The sequence below is a fragment of the Abrus precatorius genome, unplaced genomic scaffold, assembly GCF_003935025.1.
Source record: "Abrus precatorius isolate BTA unplaced genomic scaffold, Abrus_2018 Scaffold8, whole genome shotgun sequence".
In the NCBI taxonomy this organism is placed as follows: domain Eukaryota; kingdom Viridiplantae; phylum Streptophyta; class Magnoliopsida; order Fabales; family Fabaceae; genus Abrus; species Abrus precatorius.
This window is the reverse complement of record NW_020874428.1, coordinates 33,840,417-33,866,116: the sequence shown is the minus strand read 5'-3', so window position 1 is coordinate 33,866,116 and position 25,700 is coordinate 33,840,417. Positions and strand designations below refer to the sequence as shown.

Genomic DNA, 25,700 nt, shown 5'->3' with positions numbered 1-25,700 from the left:
AATAGTAACTCCACAACCAACGGTCTAACCAGTGGTACAATTATGTAGACAAGGGACTTAGTTTGCCATCAGTGCCGCACGTGATCAAACACACGTATCTAAGGTAAATGTAAAACGGTATGACATTCACTTTACCACATCTAGTTGCACTAACAAGAAAGCATATATCATACATGGATTTTATCTTTAATTTTTATTATTTTGATATGTGCATGGGAATCCCCAGAGTGGAGGAAGATTAAGATGCTGGGGACGTATTGATTTCGCATTCAAAATGATACAAAAAATGAAGAAGCTTGAGCAAGAAGAGAGGCAAAGGCAACAAACAAACAATTATTAAGCATTATTTCACTAAGTGAGATTAGTTACATGATTACACGAAATTATTGAACCCAGTCAAAAAAATAGAAAAAAAAAAATGCATGTAGAGATGCTGTCAGGGAAGACGAACTCGTAAGAATGCTAAATCAACACAGGTAATAATAGCGGAAGATAATAGATGCCTGGTTCCCGATATAGGGAAATTAAAGCATAGAAAATATAATATGGTTTTCCGCCCTAAAATGAAAAGGTTTTTGCCTTTGAGCTTTTAATTTCTCATTTAACTGAAATACTTGTTTTGGCAGCAACAAAGATTTTATTTGTTTGCAGCTTGCAGGTGCATTCCGAGGTTGGTATGATTGGACTTCTCCTTTATCAGTTGTGGGTCCTGCCACGCTTGCTATTTTCTCTCTTCTTTTCACGGGATAAGGATACATGAGCCCATGGCATGTACAAGGATAATACAACGATGTGTGCAGTGCGCTGCTGAACGATGATCGGTAAGCTATTATAAATCACTGATACATCGTCTTTCAGGTTAATAGAATTTGGGCTGAAAATACAAATACCGTCAGGCAGACTCAGTCCTTATAGAATGGTTCTTGTGGTCCGGCTTGCCATTCTTACATTATTAAGTACAGAAGTCTTGCACACCCAGTGCTTGATGCAAATGCACTCTGGTTAACGTCTGTAATCTGAGAAATTTGGCTTATATTATCATGAATAATCGACCCAGCTTCCAAAGTGGTTTTCCATTGATCGTTATCGTCAGACATAGTTTGATTGTCTTCCATTCAGGTCTCCTGCATTTCTCTACCAACAGTGACACAAAAGCAGTTGATATTTCATATTTGATGTTACCTACAATTGCAAGCACAGGAGTCGACACCAAGGAACCCAATGCAAAATAACTTGGGATACTACAATAATTTAGTCACTAACAACAAATTTAGGAAAAGAAGTGTTACAGGTGACATTTTTTGTTGCAATTAGTTCAATATTACTTAGCATTTATTCAACCAATGGTTTAAATAGCACGTACAGTAATTAGTTTGACTGCAATCTAGAGAAGATAATCGGTAAAGTACTTTATGACTATATAGAAGAAGAGACATGGTACTTTCTCATTTACAGAATGAATTTAAATTTGAAAAAGATTAATTAGAAGCTGTGTGACAAAATTCGGCAAAGGAGAACTTCACCTCAACTGGTTTGTATGAAGTTTGGGTGAAGGACAGTATACAAAAATACATCTTATTTAAAAAGAGAGCTAGAATTCAACTATCATTCAGTTAACTTACTTTAAAAAATGTTCTTTTCAACCGGGGTTGTGAAATGTTGTGCTTCTTAAGTGGAGGGTCACAGGAGGGGGTCCAGACTTGAGATCATATTGTTGTAAGAATATAAAACCAAAAGTTTGGAAGATGTTTCTGGCCCGTATAACTTGACTGGGGAACAATTATTTATTCAGCTTCACCAGTAGTCGCCACAAGAACATATCCCATCTTTGAAATGGTGGAATCTGTTGGCATCCCTAACTACAATTACTCTTTCTGTGATCTTGGAAATAAACTTAGTTGCAGTGTGACAATCTAAACAAACCCTAAGATTCTTGATGATCCTGATCTCGGTACCAGGTTCAGTTGCAATAAGGCCAAAAGCAATGGCTAATTTCTCACTATGAACATTAAACATGAGCTCCTTTTCTTCTTCTTCCACATCATGCAAAGCAGTGATTGTCTCTGACTGATAGCCCAGCTCCCTCATCTTGCCTGTTAACTTCTCAAGCTTTGCATAGATAGCTGTTGTTTGAGAATGAGAACGATCACTGGATACAAAGACATGCGGGGTCCCATTAACCTCAATTAGGGTACACCCTGGAGTCTTTGCCAGTTTTCTTTTCTTCACTACTTCCCGTATTGATGCAGCCTTTGGGAAGTTTCTCTCCGCTGAGTATATATTAGAAAGTAAGACATAGTATCCCACGCTCCGTGGATCCAGTTCAAATAGCCTTTCTGAAGCCACACGGGCTATGTTTGTGTCTTTGTGAATCATGCAAGCTCCAAGCAATGTACCCCACACTGCAGGACCTGGGTCAACAGGCATTTTCGTTATAAATTCTAAGGCCTTTTCTAACTGTCCAGATCGTCCCAGAATGTCCACCATGCATGCATAATGCTCAGCCAAGGGCTCAATCCTGTATTTATTGACCATTGCATGGAAAATTTCATCCCCTTCTCTCACCAAGCCAGCATGACTGCAAGCATATAAGACTGAAAGAAAAGTTACACTAGATGGTTGAAACCCTAAGTGCAACATATCATTGAAAAGCTTAAGTGCTTCATGCCCATATCCATGGAGCCCATAACCAAAAATCATAGTATTCCAAGTGACAGTGTTTTTTTCACTCATTGAGTCAAATAATTGCCAAGCCTCCAAAATGTTCCCACACTTGGCGTACATGTCAATCAAAGCAGTTGAGACATAAATGTTTGGCTCAAGATTTTTGCTTTTAATTAACTGGTGAACCCATTTGCCAAAACTCAGTGCTCCTAGTTGAGCACAAGCTGAGAGGATAGTAGTGATTGTTACCGGATTTGGAGTAAATTCAGTTGTCATCATTTCCTGAAAAAGAGAGATAGCTGTCTCTGTTAAACCATTCTGCGTATAACCTGAAATCATAGCATTCCAAGCAGCCACAGTTTTCTCTGGTGATTCATCAAACAATTGGCGCGCCACTTCTATCTCGTTGAGCCTGTTATAGACAGTAGTGAGTGCAGTTGAAACAGACGGATGCAAAATAATACCAGACTTCACACAAAAACCCTGAATACAGCAAGCCAAATGCAAATGACCAAAGGGAGAAGACACAGGAATCAACCCAACCAAAGTGCTTGAACTGACCCTCTCACCAGAAACAAGTAGTTCTCTGAAAAGATTCACCGAACATTCAATCTCACCATTGCTAGTATACCCAGAAATCATGGCATTATAAGAAACCAAATCCCGCTTACCAATCATCCCAAACAACAAACTTGCCGAATTAACATCCCCACATTTCGAAAACAATGAAATCAACCCTGTCAGCACATGACCATCAAAATGAAAACCAAGCTTCAAAGCCAAACACTGAATCCCCATCCCCACTCTCAACTCTTGCATCTCTGCAACTGCAGGAAGCACCGTAGTCACAGTGGTGGAATCCAATTGCACCCTTTGTGCAACCATGTCCCGGAACACTACAACAGAATCGCCATAACAACAATTCCTGACTAACCCAGTAATCATAGTGTTCCACAACACAGTGTCCCTCTCAGGCATTCCATCAAACACCTTTCTGGCATACCCAACGCGCGAAAACTTGCAGTACAAGTCAACGAGAGCGGAAGCGACAAAGAGGTTGGTGGCGAAGCCGTCGACGAGGGAATGAGCGTGCAACAGCATGCCGAGGTTGTCGTTGGGAGAAGCAGCAATGGCGAAGGCGTAGGTGAAGTTGTCCGGGAAGAGAGTGGTGCTTTTGCGCAAATGGGTGTAGAGAGAGATGGAAGAAGGGGATGCGTTGAGGGAGAAGCCTTTGATGACAACATTGAAGAGGAAGAGGTCGGGTTTGGGAATGGAGAAGAAGAGGGCACGTGCTTGGCGCATGGCTCCGACGTCGAAGAGCTTCTGGGTGAGCTTGGTGACGGTGGCGAGGTCGAATTGAAAGCCATTGCGAATGACCTGAGCGTGGGTTTGTGCCAAGTGAGGGAAGGTGCACGCTTTGTTGATGAGGGCCAGCAGAGTGTTGCGGCTAATGTCCATGCAGGACAGGACACCCACTTTGGCGTAGCTTTCAGAGAGTACTCAACTGCTTATATCTCTCTGTTCAAAGATAATGTCACCACATCTTTTGTATTTTCATATTCACTTTTTCTTATATTTTCTGCATGCCTTATAATATGCTTTTCTAATCTTCTATTTTACTTGGTAATGGTAACTAAAAAGTATTTTTTATAAGAGTGTGCTTTAATATTCTAAATTTTTTTTTTATAGTTAACGTAATCAAAAAATTTATATCAATAAAATGAAATACATGATAAATTTTAAAAAATATTATATATAATTTATTTAAAATTATAATTTATATTATTTGTTATATGATATTATTATTATTATTATTATTATTATTATTATCATATAACATATTGAATTTTTTATTTTATTATTTTATATTTTTTATAAATTTTTAGTTTCAATCAAAATATAATTCATATTTAAATAATTTTTATTTATTATAAATAAAAAAATTATAACATAATATAATAATAAAATTAAGAATTTAAAAAATATATTAATATAATATTATTATTTTATTTTTAAATTTTAATTTGTTTAATTTTGATTAGATCATGTTTCTATTAAAAAATTTAACTATTTTTTAACTTATTTAAATATATTATTATTACATAAATTTATTATTTAAACCCGTGTATAAATATTTTTAATTTTAAATAAAATATAAATTTATTATAAATAAAAAAATTATAACATAATATATTAATATAATAATTAAATATTAATAATAATATAATTAAAATATAAAAAATATATTAATATAATATTTTTATTTTATTTTTAAATTTTAATTTGTTTAATTTTAATTATGTCAGGAAAATAACTGCTCTTCAATTTATTAAATATAATAATTTATTATTTAAATATGTATTTAAATATTTTTAATTAAAATTTTCATATAGGGCATTTAGACATTTTTGAAGGTACTACAAAATTTACCTTTTTTATAACCACATGTGATGAAATAAATGCAAAAACTGTAAATTTGGATGGATGACAGTATTTTCCTCCTTTGCTTTGAATTTTCTTTTCATTTCATTTGCCTGATACAAAATTACAAGTGGAAGGCTTGGGTCACCAGTGTTGACTGTTGACTATAAAGAAAAAGAAAAAGGATAATGGAATAATATAATATTCATCATATTTGGGAAACGGGGGAAAAAGAAGGCTATCACACAAAAATTTACAATGGTAAGGAACCTGAAAGATATTAGATACTAATATACTACAACACTTGGCTGCAGCCGCAAGAGACTTCTTGTTAGCTTAGAAGCAGGTCAGGCTCGTATTATGCGTGTTGGAATTTCCGAGGTTGGTTACTTATTTACCTCCATAGCTTGCTTGATTTGCATGAGATGCGTTCGAAGGCTATATTCCTCAACCTGTTTTAGCCAAAATAAAAATGAAAATTAGAAACTGATACAAGGATCATGATGAAGCATATTCCATTCCACTCATCCTTCAATTGAAGATAAAGGACTACACACATTAGCCACATATTTTCGTCGACAAGACATTCATCTAACTGGTCACAAAAATTGTGCTTATACATCCATACACTCATCACTAATTAGCAATGGGAATTTATTTCCCACTAATTTATGCTCGTACACAAAACCATAAACTTGAGAGATTTGTTGTGCATTATTGAAGTACTTAAGCCATTTATCGTGACTCTGACCTTCATAGCCGTTGCAAAAGTCAGCAGCGCTTCACATTCATCAAGCATGGCTTTCTCCTGTGCTGATACAATAGCAACTTCAGAAATTAAGTTATTCATGCCCTCCACCTATTCAGACACAAAAAATAACATGGTGTCAGCCTTAACCCTTTACAGATTTACCAATCAATCTTAAAGGAAAATCAAAAGAAAAACATACAAACAGCAAAGAAAAAAAGTTTGATACAAAATGTGTTGACCTAAAATATAGCAGGATAGATGAGTGCTAGGTGTATGAATCAAACCAGTAGAATTATTAACTCACCCGTGAAAGCAAAGGGCAGATTGCAGATCCCATTGCTTGCATGGCATCAACAGCTGAACAGATAGCAACCTTCAAATGCTCAATATCTGCCTGTAAAAGTGTAATCACATTAATGATGCTAGTGTCTCTTTGGAGGTATCAGACCAGAATAAACAAAACCCATACATACCTTTGCCCCTCCAGTTAGAGGAAGACGAAGAGTACTTGCCTCTAGGTCTTCAACAGCCCCAGACAGAGCATCAACATGATCGCTTTCAAGTACAGCCCAGTCATCAAGGTAGGCCATCTGCTTCATTGATTGTCAAAGGGCCATAATTAAAAAAATGATCACTAAGTATTGAAGGAAAGTTAAAAACAATTAAATAAGGAAAGGAAATAGCATTATATTTATTGGAAGTGAAATTACAACCTCAACTTTGAAAAGATATCACACAATATCACTATCTTCTTGATCAAAATGTTTTCTAAGCTGTAACCTAGATCAAAATGGAAATAACCTCCCAAAACTAGATCAAATAGAACAGATATACTTTTTACGCAATTATAATAATCTATTTCAACGATTAACAGGAATTACAAATAACATGTTATCGTAGTCAACATGAAGTTAACTTTTCAATGTAGGGCCCATCTCTTGCTGAGTATACGTGTGTCACTAATAAATTCAACAATAATTGTCTCTAGTTAAATTACCCAAAAAAAAAAAAAGTAATCGTGATGTATCATCAACAACAAAAGATTTAGAATGATAAATACTTTAGTCAAGAGAGAAGTGTTACTTGATCATTCAAGATATAATTCAGCTTCAGCTCAAGCTGCAGCTGCTGGAGATTGCTCCTCTTCCTAATAATCGATTCCCAGGTGGACAAAGTAGTGCGCCATACATTATACAGAGTTTGCTGCACCATCGAGCAAGTTCTTGTAAAATGATGTACCCAAATGATTTAACCAAATACAATCTTCTACATAGTGGAATGCCCACACTAACAAGAGTTTGCCAACCTGTCAAAGATAGCAAGTCATACCTCCACAGTTGCACTTTGGATGTAAAATACATCCTCTGCTCTGGCATTGACAAATCTCCATTGCAAGTATCTGTTGTAGAGAAGTCGTAATTGGTGAGCATCTTCTATGAGGGATGCACCCTTTTTCCCCTTTTTAAAATCAGCAATAAAGCTAAGCACCGAAGTTGAATTGTTGGATTGGTTGGATGGAGTGGCTGGCCTTATTCTAGATGGACTAACCCCTCTAGGAGGAGTTGATGGCCGTGACCGAGATGGACTGACACCCCTTGAACCAGAAGACGATGGCACTGAGGTCTTAATAGGTGATGGGAGCCGTGATCCCGGATTTGACAAGGACTGAGATCTGACTCCAGCAATTGCTAATCCTGTTTTATCAGATTGAGTTACAGACACAGATTTGAGAGGCCTTAATACCTGGAAGCTATCATCAACTGCTTTCACATCGCTTCCTATTCTACCACTTTCAACAAGCAACAAAAGCCTTTCAGCATCACTAGAAGTTCTGTGCAAGGGCTTACTCGCTTCACCTGGAAAAGACAATCTCCTCAACGAAGACACACCAGTTCCTGGAACACTAGAAGTTCTATTTGATGCATTAGAAGATACCTTCCCACCTATTCTACTTGGCCATCGATGCTGATCTATCAATCGAGAATGCAAACCATCAACTGGTTTCGAATTCTCAGACTGATCAGGGACATTCTTCCCTTTAAGAGGATTCCTCTTTCTCTCAGGAGTGGACTTCCGAATATTTGGTGTTTCAACCTGCTTATGCGCCACATTTGAAGCAGGGCGCAGTGTACGATCAGAAGCATTTGTCACTGGCTTCTCTTTCTTGCTAACAGGAATGGAAATGGTATCTGACTGAAAAGAAACACTCAAACTTCTCATAGTGGAAGGCCAAAGACTCTCTGGTTTGCCACCAACTACCCTTCTGGATGATGATAAATGCACATCTACGGAGGGTGTAGAAGGACTTGATGGGGAAGGAGGAGTCGCAGGCCTCTTCCTCTCCACTGATTGAGCCCTCTTGGGTAACAATTTGGATGATGATGCAGGTGTTGTTCTTGTGAGGTTTGGAGAGGGACACCGACGAGGGGTAGCCGGAGTTGGTGACTTGTACCGTGGACTAACTTCCCTTGTTGCCGAGCGCCGGGTGGTGACTGCATTGTTCTTTTCAGCCGAAACCAAGGGTGCTCTTTGGGTCTCCACGGTTCTGTGTTTCCTTAATGCTTGCTCTGATTCACATACATCCATCCACTCTATTCCAGTTACACCGCATTGATGGAAGCTTTCATATAACTAAATCAAATTCAGCATCTTTGGCAATCATGTATCAATGGAGAAAATGAACAGCACAGCATACATTATCCAGAAAGAAGATCCTTTTCTGTGAAATAAATCTGCCACGAATGAACATAAAGTAAGATACTACAGACTGGGAAACAGAAGAAAAGCAAGGAATAAACCCCCAGAGAAAAAGGAAAAGGAAAAACACGAAAAGCGCACGTCTTTACAGAGACTCAGATCTATTGAAGTGGGAATTTGAGAATCACAGGCAATTAGCGCAAGTGGGTATGTTTTATTCATACAAAAAGACCCGAATCCAACAAGATCAGGACACGGCAAGAAGAATATGGAGAGGGTAAACAACATTTGGTGTAATGGGTGAGAGGAACTCGCGGAAACTGTCTCAACGTACATTTAACGTTTTATCATGAAACGTTGGTCACGGTTAACCACTTAACTGAAGAGAAAAAAAGGTTTGAAGTGCTGGGGAAGAGGGGTCCCCTTGGAAATTGGGAATACTGGGAAGGGGAATTGGAATAATTAGAGGGTGTAGGATAAGAGAGAGGAAGTGCGTAGGGTAAGAAAGGCTTTAATTTTTCCCCTTTTGTCTCTCTCACGGGAATGCCATGGTCGGGTAGGCTGGCAATGGGTTCACTCCACATAAACCCACTCTGTCCTATAACTCCTTCTCTCTCAACTCCTTTTCATGAAAGGGAATTCAATGAAAGCGATGCCATAACTTGCAGGGCCAAAAATAAAAAAATAAAAAAAAGTATCTCATCCCTCTTACAATACTCTCCCATTCTTCCCAAACACACACACCCAACAAGTTAAACTTAAATCAACATCTAGGCTTAATTACCATACCATATAATAACTATATCATGAGTTTCCTCTCTTGAAATTTGCAGACAGAATTTTCGATGGAGCCTCTAAATTATCTTTTGTCTGTATGTAGATGCTGCACACAATATTATATATTAATTTAATTGAAGGTTGGAGTTTGAACTCATTGGTGCTATTGTTGTTTGGGAGAGATGGGTAAAGACAAAGAGGTCCACGTGCAGGGACGATCATTGTCCATCCCCATAAAACTATTGTGCAAACCTAACATGATTCAGAAACATTGCTTCCTGCAAATTTTTTTAAAATATTAAAAAATAACAAGACTGATGGTAATTCTGATTTTGACACCCTGAATTATTTTGGGGAGTAGTGTGAAGGAATATCGCTGAAATCCAAGAAAGAAAGGAAAGAAAGAAAACTTTTCTTTTTTACGTGAAAGAAACAAAGGGTTCTGATGACAGATGTCTGGATTGACAGGTTCATGTCTCTCTCACTCAAGACACGTTTAAGTGTTTCCCTGTTCATGTAATCGCGCAGAAACAATTTAAGTACCTGAGTGCATTGAATGAATATATTTCACAAATTCTTCAACAAAATTTGAACCTTTCTCTAATTTCAAGATTTTCAAGAACATGATTATTGATAATGATAATTTATTGACCAGAAAGCTTAATCAGAAACAAAAATCATAATGTGATATAGTAAATGAAGTAATCAAGATCGAGTCAAGAATTAAAAGGAAAAAGCTCCAAAATGGAAAAGTAAATTAGTCAGAACCCAATTGACTCAATTGTAACGAATTTCTCACCTTCTATTACTGATAAATAAGTTCCGATTAGATTAAAGGGACTCGAAACGCAACGCATCAATGGAACAACGAATCGACGCGAGAGAACCCTACAGAGAGAAGAAAAAAAACGAGACGAGGATTCAGATTCCGGAGACGGAAGGATCGACGGCGGGAGTCGCCGGAGTCAGTTTCGCCGGCGATGGCAGTTTCGTGATTTGGAAGCAGACAGAAAAAGCGAAGAAGAAGAGTTAAAAGAGGGGAAAATTTTTATGTTTTCGTGTTAGAGCGAAAAAGTTTCTAATGTAAAATAAAATAATAAAAATTAATAGAGAATATAAGAAAACGGTTTCAGTTGGGAAAAAAGGAGGGAGAGGTAGGGACAGTTGTTTTCGCGCCACCTACTTTTAATCGTTCTTCGTTCTTATGCAGTTAATTATTATTGTTACCATTTTATTATTTTAATATATTAAAAACTTTTTATTATTTTAATATTTTTTATTTAACTAACCTTTTATTATTTTAATTTTAAAAGTACATTACAGGTTCTATCCAATTGCTTGCAATGTGAAACCATCGTAAGAACGAGTGGTCAAATGTTCATTCGCCGATGCGTCTATCCAAACGTTGACTATTATTTTTAGTATTGACTCCATTAAAATTAGAACCTAGAAAACCTTTTTTTTTTCTTCCTTAAATGTTTAAATGCCACGTTATTTGTTTTGAGGCTTAACATCAAATACACGTTCCTTAATTCTAGGATTTAATCAATTTCATGTTACAACTAGAACTTACGAAAAAGTAGTTATGCTTTAATTAAATTTGGTTACTTAGCTTTCATCGTATTTACACGGTGATATTAATTGTTAAATATTTCTTTGGATTTGACTAAAATGGATGTAATATATAATTTCTTATATTGTATTATTTTACATTTCTTCATCTCGACGTATCCACGCCATCACCATTTAATATAGAATTTTCTTCTGTCTTTTTTTTATTTTTATAAAGATAAACTTGTAGCATGTAAATGAAAATAATATTCTATGATTGTATGTTTAAAAAATTATTGAAATATATTTTTTAACATTTTCCACATTTATATAACTGGAAAAAAAAATCAAATTTATTGATTCGGATCTGTTTGCTTAGTAGACTTAAGTTGCAAACAAAATAAATGAGACCTTACAAATAATAATGGGAAGTAGTGAACCATTTAATCAATTACAGTTTCACATATATGTGTGCCAATAATTAATACTTGAATGCGAAAGAAAGAAGGTGCCCCCCTTTTTATATTTCTTTCAATGAGTGAGAGAATATAGTTAATTAGCGTTTTGGCACCACATGACAGCATGTGTCAATTAATACAAAAACTAAAATTGTTTATTTGACACAAGCTCAGGATTTGCAGTGTTAATAGCTAAACTAAACGATAAAAAATTGAAAATAAAAAAATTAATTTACTTTAGTTTTTTTCAGTTTTTTCTTGTAAAAAATTATTAGTTTAGTTCGATTCCTAATTTTGTTTGACGAATCAGACCTAATTAAACGTGTGTATGTGTGTACATACAAACAATATAAGCTATTTATGTGTGAATATTTAGTAATTTATTTTCATTATATATTTATGAATTTTAACTGTTAAAGATAAAACGATATATGATTTTTTTTCACGTAATGATACATTATTATTGTTTGATGTAATATATTTTATTTTTCTCCTCACTTACATGAAGAGCATAATTTACTATTTTAAGTGAAAGAATGTAAATTTATAAATGTTCTATATTTTGTTAGGCATGATGGGTTTTTTTTTTATATGAAATAATAAATCTTAACAATTAATTATTTAAAAATTTAATGTATAATCGTACGATTTAGGCAAGTTAACTCAATGCTAGTCGGTTAAAGTAAAGGTAAACTGTGACTTTAGGCAAATGTTGCAGAGATATATAGTAAAAAATAACAATATTATTATATATAAAATTCTTTAAGTCAACGTGTTATGTTTATAACATTCCATTCAAGGTATTTTTATCAAGACTTTTAAAATGTATTATTGTTGGATCATGAACAAAATAAAATTTTATTTAATAGAAACTTCACTACACGAATTTTATAAATTAGTAAGTTTTCGCACACTATTAATACTATTAAATAAAATAAATTTTAAATATAAAATATTATATTTCATGACTATTTTTTAATTCAACAAATTTTATAGAATTTTAAAAATATAATCTTTTTAAACTTAATTAAATTGAAAAAAAATATTAAATATAAAATAAGTATGTATAAAATAAGTATGTAATAATAATAGTAATGATAATGATAATAATAACAATAGAGAATAAAACAACTATTATTTTAAAAATAAGAAACTCACGTTGATTATATAAAAGCACATTAACATTTACTCGAAAAATTTTGTCACTAAGTCATCATTATTATTTATTTAGCATCAGAAATTGGGTTGGTAATACTGATACATAGTTGAATTCAATTTAAAAATGTTACTTTATTTGTTGCAAATTAGCTAAGATATTTTTACCATTATTCTCTCGCTGATTTATCACATTTTTACGTTATCTAACACTAAATTGTAGGTAATCCATCGCTAAGTTTTTGGGTTTAAATAAAATTATGTTGCTAAAGTTCATTAATCAATCGCTAACATGATAAATTATTCAAAGTCCTAATAAAAGCATTATTATATCAAAACTAAATTAGCTATACAAATAGTTTTAAAAAAAAAAAAGTTGTAGCAAATCAATCCAAGTTCAACTCATCATCATCCGGATTCTCATGGTTCAGTCTAGCAATTTGACCCTGTGATGGTACATCTGTGTTCTAACACACCATTTCCAGTTTGGAAGTAAGGAAATCCTAAAAAGCAAGTAGACTACGTGTCTTGATAAACAATGACATTACTAAATTTATAACTTCCATGTTATATGTATACTTCTGTTTAAGGTTTATTACAGGAAGAACCTGTAACCTTAGAGGATGAAGGTTTTGTATTCAATAAAATAGTAAGTTCTTATTGAAAGAATAAATTTTTATTTCACTTCTGTATTCTTAATATAATAAATATTTTTTATAAAACGTTTTGACTTTAGTTTTTAAATCAACACGATGTTTTCATATATCAAACTGGGTCGCTATCAACAACAGTGAAATTTCTCTTCCTCTCATCTAAAATATCTACTTTTGTCATTTCCTGTGTCCAGAAACATCAACAGAAGTTTCCGGAATAGCTTTGTTAGTTTGATGTCTGCTTTCTCTGTTTAATTCTTCTGATTGGAAGCTAATGGTTGATCGGTGGTTTACTTAATTGCATCTGCTTTTATATTATCTTCGGTCTCTCTTTGCGTTCATCGAATCATCCTTCTCCATGATACAACTTGAGCTCAAAAACGGATTATTTTAACCATTTGACATCAACCAATTAACCACCGCCACGTCATACAACATTAATTGCACGTTTAAATGTCAAACGCTGAATGGCTAACGTAGTTTGAGTTTTGGAAGAGAATGTTCCATGAAGTTAGTCAGATCAGTTTGACAATTGGTCATCTTTTTATTTTGACCCTTTTAGAGTTTTTGTGTCGTTTTCAGAAAGAAAGTTGGAACAACATTTGTGTGCGTAACCATCAAGCACATCGCTGATATTTAGTTTTTCAAAAAAATTCTATTTATTTTTAAAGATTTATATACAAATAGAAAATATTTTTACATTCTCTTTTATAAATCTTTTTTAAAAATAAAAAAACGATTTTTTAATTACAAAATGAAAAAAATATTTTGTAAAACTAAATAATGGGAAACTTCAAAGGGCTCCTTAGCTCTCCTAACTCAACTACTAATTGAACTTTGTGATAAGGGTAACAATGACTGAATCAATGACAAGTGTAATTCTGGGACTAAGTTTATTTACTTTTATCGAATTACTGATGTTCACACTGTGACAAGTTCCAAATATACAAGACATACGAATCTTGCAATTACCTAAGATTGTTAACAGGGATTCCAGTTTTATTATTTAAATGATTAAATATTAATATATAATTAATTTTATTTCTCACTTTTTTGTCTCTATATACACATGGTAAAAATTGTGGAATGTCATATCAATCGGATATGTATCGTGGAAGCGCTTCTGCTAAATTAAATAGAATTATATTGAGAAAAGACTAACATGATTCACAAAAACAATCTTAAAAGGACTGTTTAATAGTTTTATTTTTTTAAGCAAATAAATTAGGTCAAATAATTCTTCTAAAATAAAAAATTATTAACATATTTTTAAATTAAATTATTAATTTTACTATTTATTAATATAAATTTAACAATAAAAATTGCAAGGTTTTTTTTTTTTTGGCAATTACTGTTCCACGTTGAAGTGTTTTTCGGTCCAATCAGTTCCACGGATAATATAATATTTTTGGTTCACTTTCCACTTATAATACTACTATTTGAGTAAAAACACTTCTGGGCCGAACCTCAAGGCCTAGTTTTAGTCTCTTTCTGTTCTTTTTTTTTTTGGGGGGGGGAAATTTGTTATTTATAAATTACTTGTATGTATATAAATATTTATAGCATAAAATATATTATTATAAAAACTTTAAATAAACTATATTAAAAAAAAATAGTTTTGTAGTAATATAACGGAAAGGCACATGCGACTTGTGGGGTTTTCTTTCTCTGCGATGGTCACCACCACATGCAGCGATGCCGACATGTCGACACGTATCTCTCATCTCAGCTCATGTTTTTGTTTTTATGCGTTATCTGTTTCCTTATCATTGGCCTCGCACCTTCGACAATTTTTTATTATATATCTTTTAGAACGATGATACCCATTTATTATTGGTGATTATTTATATCTGCATATTAGAAAAAAAAAATCTTTTTCATCACATTTCAAATATCGATTATAACTGTGTTTAAAAAATTTATAAACATTAATCTATGGTAAAATTACAATTGATAACGTTAAAATAAATATAAATGTATATCTATTTAAACGTAAATCTCAAACACACGCTGTATTTCTTGTATTGTCATGAGTTATGAATCAATCTCTGATTGGTAAAATTGAATTTGATTCTTGATTGCTACGTATGTGGCAATCAACTTTATTAGAAGTCCACTACCCAAACTCCTACCCAACAAAAATTAATCAATTTTTATTTTTATTTAAATAAAAATAAAATTAAACGTTCAATTTTTACAACAAAGAAGAGGGTACAAATTTTTCCATGGATATGTCATACCCCTTCCTTGTCCCCTTATTTCTCTAACTTGTCAGTTTCCTCTAGTCCTGTGTTTTCTCTTTTTCTTACTTTCCAGACTTAGATTTGCTGGTATTTAGTTAAACTTCTCAGACTTGTGTGTATTTGTTACGAGACACTATCATTACCTGCCACGTGTTAAATCCATGTGAATATTATTGAATAATTAATTATAAATTGTACAATAATTTAGAATGATGGCTATATATTGTCCTTGCCACAAAAGAAAATTGCATGATTCTAAACTCTCGCCGATTTTGTTCTTGTTTTGTTCGTCGGATCGAAGTTTGCATCGGATACCTTGTCGGTTCCAATTAATTAACAAAGAAATACCACCCCGATGCATTTGTATTAATTAAGGCCTGCTATAGATTTTTATTTTAGTCTTGATTATATGTATAAATTACTTTAATATTTTTATGTAAAATGATGATACAAAATAAATCATTTTTATCATATTAAAAGTAAAAGAAAAATTTATAAAATTAAGATTAAATTGATTAATGTTGAGGATCTAAAGTAAAGATTTACTCCTCTAACAACTATCAACTAACGATGTTATTAATTTTGTTTTACTTGGAAGGAGAGATGCAAATTATTGCCATATTCATGGAATCATTTTAATCACCAAACTAAGCTTCAGGCTATATTAATAAATTTGTTCTTGCCCCAAATGGGATATGGGTTACCATATTATGGAATCATTTATAGCACTACCTAGCAAAATGGTAACAAACCAGACATATTCACTATGCTAGACTGTGGAGACCACCATCATGCGACGAGAAAACGAAAAGTTGAAAACATGAAAGCGACAGTGAAAATTTCAATTAGAAAAATGTTATATCTTTTTACCATTTCAGTTTACAAATTATCCTTTTCGTAAAAAATATGTATATTTTCTATAAAAAGAAAAATTCTTTTTAAAGAACATATATTACTTTTATGTGAGTTGGAGTTTATAAACTGAATTTGTAGAAAGCTGTGATATTTCTCTTTTGATTGTGTTTTTGTGAGGCTTACTTACGTAATTGGTGAAAATTTTGAACTTGTATACCTTACATTATTAATTATAATTATTGTTGTTTTAAAGTTACAAAATAAAAGTGCAAAAACACCGTGGATAAGAGACATATATGTCTAACTGAATGCTCATACATCTAATAGCATGCATTTTTGGCAAAGTTTAATTTTAGTAAAATAATCGCTTATTTTATTAAAAACTCTCACTAAATTAAAAAAAACAATTATCTTTATAAAATAAATTAAATATACATTAACATGATCAAATTCGAGAGCAAGGGTTACATTTAAAAATCATTAATTAACCATAACCATTAATATAACAACATATAAAATTATTATCAAAATGTATTTTATTAATATTTATAATTAACCATTATAATTTCACACACTTCACTTTCTAAAATGCTGTTCCTTATTTTAAAAAAGTAACTAACATGATGGTTGCACACAAATCTTAAAATCTTTGAATAAGTGTCAATTAAGCTATAATCATGCATGTTTATATTTTATTGATCACTTTGTTCCGAGTGTTGGATGGTTTATTGTCTGCATCAAAAGTGGAGAGTTTGGTACTCGGAAGATTGGCAAGTGGAAGGTAACATGATCAAATCTTTCTATTCCATACCTATTGAGAGGCTTATGAAAGGATAAACTAAAATCTTACAAGTTTAGCTTAAGAATCTATCCAAAATCGGAATACGTGCCGACAAAAGTATTTAACAATTTAAAAGACGGCAGGGTTATTATGCCATGCAATAATGGGTCATTTTTGTTTAACTAAATTTTTTGTTTGAGAATTTTTAAATAGATTTTTTTTTTATAATTCTTAAATTTTTTTCCATAAATTCATTATTTTTAAAGAAAAATAAGTGTAAACGTTACCGTTATTAATTTTATTTTCAATTCATTCATTCATCATATTAGAAAAATAATATTTGTTTTCACAGCATGTACCAAATTCCACATGCAGGAAATTCTAATATAGAGAAGTCATAATGCATAATTTGTAGACAGCATGTTTTAGTCGTGAAATTAATATGACGGTCTTGTTTATGAACTCAGTAAAAAAAAGGTTTTTTAGCAGGGCCGAGGTGGCCCAGTGGGCCAAAATGGACCATTGTAGATTTGGTTGATGCGACGGTAGAAGGTAGTTTGGGCAGTTAGGGAATGACAATGCAATGGAAGAGGGGTTCATCCACTTTCTGTTGAATGTTGTTAGAGACGATGGGCAACACATCCTCCATGCTCACCCAATACGACATCGAAGAGGTTCAGCAACACTGCAATCACGCTTGTAACTTCTCTCTCTCTCTCTCTCTCTTCCCATTCTCATTTCATTTTTTTCTCGTCTTTCAATTTCTCACTCTCTTTCTCTCTCTAGTTACGCAGCAGGAGATTGTTTCTCTCTACCATCGCTTCTGTCAGCTCGATCGCAACAACTGCGGTTTCATCTCTTCCGATGAATTCCTCTCCATACCCGAATTCGCCGTCAATCCTCTCTCTCAGGTCTCTCTCTCTCTCTCTCTCTCTCTCTATATATATATATATATATATAATATATATATATATAATATATATATATATATATATATATATATATAAATTGTGAATTAATGATTCAATTTATGAATGAGGTATTACTGCTAATATGACAGAGCTTGTTGAGAATGCTTGATGGCTTGAACTTCAAGGAATTCGTCGCCTTCTTGTCTGCCTTCAGTCCCCGTGCTACCATTCACCACAAAATCGAATGTAATATTTTCAATACAATTTATTATTAAAAGCTTTTTTTTTTTCTATATTCATTCAAATTCAATGCCTAAGCATTATTCATCATTTCACTCTGCTTATTTTGTAGTTATTTTCAAAGTGTATGATTCGGACTGCAACGGAAAAGTAACCTTCCATGACATGTTGAGGGCTTTAAGGGATATGACTGGACCCTTTATGTCTGAACAACAGAGAGAGGTCGTGTTTAATTATCGCTTTCTTTTGTTTCTGCTATGTAATTTTGTTATTGTTCTCTGCATTTTATATTGGAATTTAATGCCTGTTTGGTTTTTTTTTTCTTTTGGCTACATTGAATCCTGAGTTATCCGAGTTAAGCCGAATGAACCATTTCAAGACCTGTTTAGTTTGAGAAAATGCTTTCTGTTTTTACTTCCCGTTTTCGTAAATAATTATAAAAATGCCATCTGCTTTTAACTATTTTTTTTAAAGATTTGTGTTGGAAATAAGAATCAAGTAAGTTAACTTTTTTGTAATTATTTGCAAAAATAAGAAATAAAAATACTAAATGCATTCACGAACCAAGAGGCTCTTAGCCTTTCTTTGTCATCTTCCTAGTTATCTACCAAATAAAATACTCGTGGTCACTCATCATTTTGCTCCACCTAAAGTGTTTCAAATTGCCGACCACTGCGGTCGCAATATTGCCATTGCAGTGGTGTTAGTAACTGTTTCAGACCGCAATTGCGGTGTAATTAATGTTCACTGAGAAAATTGTAACGTAACGCCGCAGCACCGCGGGTGCAGCGGGCTGCATTATCCTGCGGCAAACATTAGAGTCCTCACAAAAAGTATTATTCATTATTTTTCTTTTATTATTTAGTAGATTTAGTTAGAATTACGAAGGATTAAGAGAATTTTAGGACGGTGGTGAGCTTGTGATGAAGGAAATGAGAGATTTGGGAAGGAGTAAAAAGAGGTGTGAGATTTTAAATATGGATAATAATATGTTATAATATTTGAAAACATAAAATAAATTTACATCGCAACGGCCGCAATGGGCATTGCTGTGACCGCAATATCTGTAATTGCAGTAGCCACAACTGCAATTTAAAACATAATGGACATTTTATTGGTGGATATCAGTTTTGTTGATATTGTTACTTGACAATTGATTTCAATTGGTTATAACAGCTTCTGATGCATTCTGTTTCCTTCGTACATACAGGAAGTTTTGACACAGGTCCTTGAGGAGGCTGGCTATACAAAGGATTCTTTATTAGTTTTGTCTGACTTCATGAAGGTACTGAAACTAGCATGACTTGTTGCACTAGAATTCATAAGCTAACTTAGATAATCATTATAATAGGCAAGGGAAGGGATAGTGCATCGAGTCTTTTATTATTTTTTTAGCTTCTCCTTCATATCTACTACAATCTTACCATGTAGTTCAAAGACATAGAAAGCCTTTGATAGTTGCCTAAAACCATTATTGCACCTTGGGCCTTGAAAAGAGATTTGAGGAAGGAAATTAAGTAACAGCACAATGAGTTAATAATGTCCAGCGGAGGCTCTATTTTGTTGATTTATCCTGTTAATTATTTACAGGTAGAGTTATCTATATGGCTACATATGTATTAGCTTGCAGTGGCAAGGCCAATCTTACCACTTACCTTCCCTGCCAATGTGTTAAACCAACTGCATTATTTTCATTCGGAACATAGATCATAATTAGCGCAAAACTTATGCTTATCTTGGTCAAGGGGCATTGCATTTCCAACTCATGACTGTCCAAGGGCCATACAACAGAATTCAAGCTCATGATTATTTGAGGGCCATACATGTTCATACTCATGCGGGTTTTACACTATGCATACTAAACACTGCTGTCAGTTTGATATTTATTAATGTGCCATCTTTCATATGAAAAATATTTGACTGTCCCTTTTTGCTGGTAGATTCTTGGCAATTCGGGTTTGAAGATGGAAGCAGAGGTTCCAGTTGATTAGAATGAGGATAATACCATTGCCTTAGTGTAGAATACTATAATATACGAAAAAGAAACTCTCTCATATGCTTTCCTTTTGAGTTTTTGATGAAGGAGATTCTTGGTTTTGGTTCCAGTTGTTGAGTCTTTGATTACTGCAAAACCGAAATATGGACGATATAATTTTTAACAAATGCATTTAGAATTACGTTTTTCTATGAACTTTGATTGTTCAATAACTTTTACTTGTTTTGAACTAGATTTGGGAGGTTTTTTATTTCATGTAAATTACCTAGGATTTTGAAACAAGTTCCTACATTTTTTTTTCCTGATATTACATTTACAAATACCCAGAGCACTTATCTGGTCAAATTTTGCCGTGCAAGTGTTTAGGATATATCAAATTATCAATGTAATAGCTACTACATAATTCGCTCACTCAGAGCACTCGATAAAATAAGAACGACATTGCTACGATCTACATAACTTTCAATAGTATCATAACGTTAACAGGTTAGTTATGTTTACTTTAACGTTTAATGAATTCCAAACTTTACTGAATTATTTAGCAGGTAGGTTTATATTCATAAAGTTAAATAAAAGGTCCTTGTAATAAATTTGTAAATTTTGATTTATGTACACATATCCATTGGCCTATAGTAAATAAAATAAACAATATATTTATTAATATATAACCATTCTTAAAGGGACAACTAAAAGAAGAAAATGACTTACATATTCTTATAAATCAATACCTTCTTTGAAATCAAGATTTACCAGTAACCTTGTTCCATTGAAATTATTACATATTCTTAATGTGCTTAACAAAATTTCTTAATCAATTACTTTGAAACACGTACATTTACAATATATTTGATTCCAATATTCTTTCATATAATCATACGATTAAAAGTTTTCATCTTACATAATAGAAAAACAATAACACATGGACTATTTGAATTCTCCTTAAAAAGAAAACTCATAATTTGTTTAGCAAATTCCTTCCAAAAAATACAATATTAATGTACTTTTTGGTCTTTCCATCTCCTTGACTTTCTCTTAAATCATCTTTTTCCCCCAAATCTCCAATAACATCTAATATTTATGAAAAAATAAATAAAAAATAAATTCATTTACCATCCACTGAAAACCACGGTGAGTTATAAAACCCTTCATCCTTATAAATACCTACAAATGAGATTAGTCACATCAATTCCCTATAAAATCTATGAGAAAGGAACAAAATCAATAGATGCAATTTAATTAGAGTACTTAAGAGTAAGCACATATATATACAGAGTAAAGAGAAATTAGTTTGAACTTAATCTTTATATATATATATATACAAAAGTACCATGTAAGACTTTGCAACTGAAAAGACAATGCATTTATAATTATCTAATCATTTTATTTTATAACTATTGAATTCTATAAATGCATGATTCTATTTATTAATATCAACTTGCACATATTTGCTTGTTTAAAGATAATTTTAATCAATGCATTCATTGTATTGTGTTTCTCAAAAAGGCTTAATAATTTATGTTATAAGCATTCATTATATATGAGAATACACAAAGCTAACCTGACAAATTCGTGCAAGATTCAGTTATTTTAAAAATACTTACCCATTTGAATTTATTTTTACATTTGACCTTTGAGATCCTAAACAACACATACTAAATCTTTATATTAATTACTATCATCTACAAATACTTAAAGGGAAGGAGAGAAGTCATACCAATTTTAATTGGGAGAAATGGAGAAGACAAAATAATTAACAATAATATGAGAAATAAATTAAGTGAAATATTAAAAAATTGCTAATTAGGGCTACAAAGATATTACTTTAAAATTTTAAAGTAATTTTTAATTAAAATTATATGAATAATATTTTAAATTTCTTAACTTGAATCTTTGAATTTGTAGATAGCATTTACATATTAATAGCATAAAATTTCAAGATAGTTTAAAGAAGAAGCAGCTGTAATCACACCAAAACGAAAAATAGAATAATAGAATAGTATTTTAAAATTGAAATTTGTATATTATATCAATGTCATAAACTTTTATTCTCCCCAGAAGAAGATTACAAGTTGGTTATTAACGAATGAATCTGGCTTCAACATAAACGATGAGCAGTCAGGAAATGGAGAAAATTAAGTTTTCAAATTTCTCTGTAATAGTGGATCAACAAGAATTGAAAAGAAAAATCTGAACATTGTGTTTAAGATGCGAAAAAAAATATTCAGTATCAAGCTTCCTATAGCACCGAGAACAGAATATATTTGTCAGAATAAACTGATTCATTAGAATTTTAACACGTATCATTGCTACCAAAAGTATTATCTTTATCCATTTATAAATAGCGATAATTATAACTCACCCGAAAAAGTGAGATATTTATCAAAGATTTTGATTTATTTACGGAAATGATTTTGTTTGAGGCATGAGGAGGTGAATGGCACGCATGCGCGTGGTGGAGGGGACGAGACATCAGAACACTATTATAAATCATCAACATGGTCGTGGGAGTGGCTCATTGTAGCCGTTGGAAAGGAGTCGAAGAAACAACCTTTTGAAACCCCCAAAAAAAAAAAAAAAAGAATCGAAAAGAAGGGGCTACCTACGAGTAACGAGCAATTGCGGGTCCTACAAGGAAACCATTCATTCATCAACGCCTCCCCCTGAGTGACCCAAATTCACAACATAATAATGCCAATGCACAAACGTTAACCAACGAACCCATGATTTTGTCTATAATTCTGCAACATACCCTAAACGAAACTCACTCTCTGTCTTTTTCCTCCTCATATGGGTCTACCCCTGTATCTACCTCTCCCTCTCCCTCTGCTTGCTGTTCCTCTGCAAAACTCTAAACCCACCACCACCACACACAAAGGTTTGATTCATTTATTTTTCAACTAAATACAACCAAAACACAGAATTCTGCTTTGGAAAATTAATAAAGTAAGGTTAGAAGATAGTTTTCGCTTTCATTATATTTCCTTGTTAGAGAAAGCGTAACGGTGTTTTATATGGTTGTGCAACATGTCCCTGTGTAAGTCACCCCTTTTTTTTTACGTCTTTTTCTATATTTTATTCCCAGCCAAAGACAGGTTTCATTGCCCCAATTTGTTTGCGATTATCAGATATATATAAACTTGTTCTCCTTTACTCTTGGGATGAAACGCCATTCCTCTCTGATCAACGTTGTGTATGAAGGTAAGTATCAATAGACTCTGAAACCTCGATTTTCTTCTCCCCCAAACACCTCTTGTTAATCTTCTTAGGTTATGTGTATTTAGCAATTTACTATGCTAACATGCGTTAGAGCCATTTTGTTTTTTCAATAATGAAATTGATCCCGTACTAAAAAAGAAAAGAAGAATTCAATTTTCCAACCATTGTTTCTTTCATGCTATGGTTGTCATGAAATTGCTACCATGGATGTTCAGGAACAAGTGATTGCTTCAACATTTAATCAACTGTAGCATCACATGGTAGAAACCAACATGGCTGAAAGTGACATAACAGCCATGAAGGAGACACTGCGTGCGCAACAGCAGCTTCTGCAGAAGCTGTATGCGGAGTTGGATACGGAAAGAGAAGCCTCAGCAACTGCAGCTAGTGAAGCCATGGACATGATATTGCGTTTGCAAGGAGAGAAGGCTGCGGTGAAGATGGAGGCAAGTCACTACAAGAGAATGGCAGAGGAGAAGATTGGCCATGCTGAGGCCACTCTTGAAGTTTTTGAAGAGCTTATGTATCAGAAGGAAATGGAAATTGCTTCTCTTGAGTTTCAAGTCTTGGCTTACAAACACAAGCTTCTAACCTTGGGGTCTGATTTCAATGCCAGTGATTTTGAATTCTCTGAAGACCTTCTGTTGAGTAGAGATGATGATCAACATAATGAAGAAAATGGTCAAAGTAGCACAGTAAGAAGGCTAAATTCATTGCCCCCTATACAGTTTAAGAATACCATGAAAGCTGCCAGGAAGAGAGAAAGATCACCAAGTCCCATTCAAGTTCAAGATGTACTTCCTAAAATAGTGGAGAGCACTGACCAAGAAGTTACTTTACCAAACTTGGATTTGCCAAGAAAATCAGTAGACTGTGCATATGAAACCCTTGATGAATATTGGAAACAGATAAGAAATTTAGATGAAAAAGTGAAAGTGATCTCAGATTCTAAAGAATCAGGAGGAGAAAAATATGCCAACCTGAGAAGTAGAAGAGGGAGATCATGTTCAATATTTTCACAAGTAAACACTAAGATAACCTGTGATCAAACAGATAGAGTACTACCTACTAATTCAGATAAAGTAAATAGCCACGATGGTACACAGGATAGAAAAGCAGTTGCTAGTCCCTCCTGCTCAGTTAATGTCCATGATGTATTTGAAGTCCCACAAACAAGTGAAAAGTTTGGAATCAGTGAACATGGGAAAAGAAGGCTTGTGAAATGGATTTCAGATGCAGATAACAGATTAACAAAACCAGATTCGGTGTCTGAGGAAATCATAGAATCACATGTTAAACATGATATGGACAAGCTAAAGAGTATGCTTAACGCACATCATGAAACCAAGATACCTAGTCCCAAAGATATGAGGACCATTGTTTGGCAGAAGAAAGAAGGGATGGATGTGGATTGTAATGCTCAAGCTGAGTTTCAAAAGTTGCATCAGAGAATTGATCAGCTAGAAAGGGAGAAAACCAATGTAAGGCAAGAGATAATTCATGAAGGAGATAGGGAAGAGCATTTGAGGTTGTTGAACGACATTTACAGTCAACTCAAATTAATGCAGTCAGAGATGAGAAGCTGGAAAACCCAAAAAGCTGCACCTAAGGAGGAAATTCCTTTGGGTCCCCTTCAAGAGGTAATGTAATGCTGTGGTGCTATAGTCTTTTCTTTTGAGAAAAGAATTTTTTGTTGCCTGCAAATCATACTGAGGCCAGTTATTGTTTGATAATACCTTACATTTGATGATAAATAAGGGGGCAGGATACTTTTGGGATGAGCTTTTATTTCTTGAATTATTTGTGTTCCTCACCTTTGAAATTTCAAATTTCTATGAACAGGCAATGGTGTACTTCTGGATTTGATCAATTAAGTACAGAATGACCATCTCAGACAACCAATTAACTCAGTGCATCATTTGGTGTACTTATCGTTTGTCCACAAAGAGGATTGTGTTGTATAGGCAGGTAGAATAGAGCTTCTAAGCCGAATTTTAGTCACAGAAGAATGTATACCTTTTCATGGTTCTATATTTTACAATGAGCACTAACATGACGGTGATTTGAAATTCTTGAGTGGTTTAGATGTCGTGTTTTTTCCCCAAAAATATAAGTATGGTCTAGCAAAACTGATAGTGTATTGTATTTCTTATAGTTGAAGTGAGAAAATAAAATACTGTCGTGAGCAAGTCCTTGCTTTTGTTTTTAAAAGTGAAACTTTAATGCTTATTATCTTTTATTAACTTGATAATGATGATTATGTTACTAGTAAGAGAAAATTTAGGAGATCTCTCACGATAGATATGCCGCTCCTTTTGCTAATTCTTTGCA

The 25,700-nt window shown here is 33.3% G+C and overlaps 4 protein-coding genes across 11 annotated transcripts; 2 read left to right on the top strand and 2 right to left on the bottom strand.

Annotated features, from left to right (window-relative positions):
- Positions 1–1,405: 1,405 nt before the first annotated feature.
- LOC113847198 (pentatricopeptide repeat-containing protein At4g30700) lies at positions 1,406–4,144 on the bottom strand. Its single transcript, XM_027476148.1, has one exon. The coding sequence runs from the start codon at positions 4,120–4,122 to the stop codon at positions 1,795–1,797; it is 2,328 nt and encodes a 775-aa protein (XP_027331949.1). The 5' UTR covers positions 4,123–4,144; the 3' UTR covers positions 1,406–1,794.
- A 1,026-nt stretch (positions 4,145–5,170) lies between these two features.
- Positions 5,171–10,388, bottom strand: LOC113846412 (AUGMIN subunit 8-like). 7 transcript variants are annotated; one of them, XM_027474650.1, is made up of 7 exons: positions 10,110–10,388; positions 7,166–8,568; positions 6,920–7,039; positions 6,310–6,426; positions 6,141–6,230; positions 5,837–5,944; positions 5,171–5,537 (listed from the first exon to the last, which is right to left on the bottom strand). In XM_027474650.1, the coding sequence occupies exons 2-7, from the start codon at positions 8,420–8,422 to the stop codon at positions 5,472–5,474; spliced, it is 1,758 nt and encodes a 585-aa protein (XP_027330451.1). In that variant the 5' UTR covers positions 8,423–8,568; positions 10,110–10,388; the 3' UTR covers positions 5,171–5,471. The 7 variants fall into 7 exon arrangements, with proteins under 7 accessions (XP_027330451.1, XP_027330447.1, XP_027330446.1 ...); XM_027474646.1 differs by lacking the exon at positions 10,110–10,388 and adding an exon at positions 8,662–9,067 and having other exon boundaries at positions 5,222–5,537; positions 6,310–6,429; XM_027474645.1 differs by lacking the exon at positions 10,110–10,388 and adding an exon at positions 8,675–9,067 and having other exon boundaries at positions 5,222–5,537; positions 6,310–6,429.
- A 7,195-nt stretch (positions 10,389–17,583) lies between these two features.
- Positions 17,584–20,343, top strand: LOC113847164 (calcineurin subunit B-like). Its single transcript, XM_027476079.1, has 6 exons — positions 17,584–17,705; positions 17,793–17,917; positions 18,067–18,163; positions 18,270–18,379; positions 19,368–19,442; positions 20,098–20,343. Exons 1-6 carry the CDS (start codon positions 17,621–17,623, stop codon positions 20,146–20,148), a joined length of 543 nt encoding a protein of 180 aa, XP_027331880.1. The 5' UTR covers positions 17,584–17,620; the 3' UTR covers positions 20,149–20,343.
- On the top strand, positions 19,446–25,433 carry LOC113847163 (myosin-binding protein 7-like). 2 transcript variants are annotated; one of them, XM_027476078.1, is made up of 3 exons: positions 19,446–23,028; positions 23,585–25,009; positions 25,212–25,433. In XM_027476078.1, exons 2-3 carry the CDS (start codon positions 23,627–23,629, stop codon positions 25,233–25,235), a joined length of 1,407 nt encoding a protein of 468 aa, XP_027331879.1. In that variant the 5' UTR covers positions 19,446–23,028; positions 23,585–23,626; the 3' UTR covers positions 25,236–25,433. The 2 variants fall into 2 exon arrangements, with proteins under 2 accessions (XP_027331879.1, XP_027331878.1); XM_027476077.1 differs by lacking the exon at positions 19,446–23,028 and adding an exon at positions 23,234–23,351 and having other exon boundaries at positions 25,212–25,335.
- Positions 25,434–25,700: the final 267 nt, after the last annotated feature.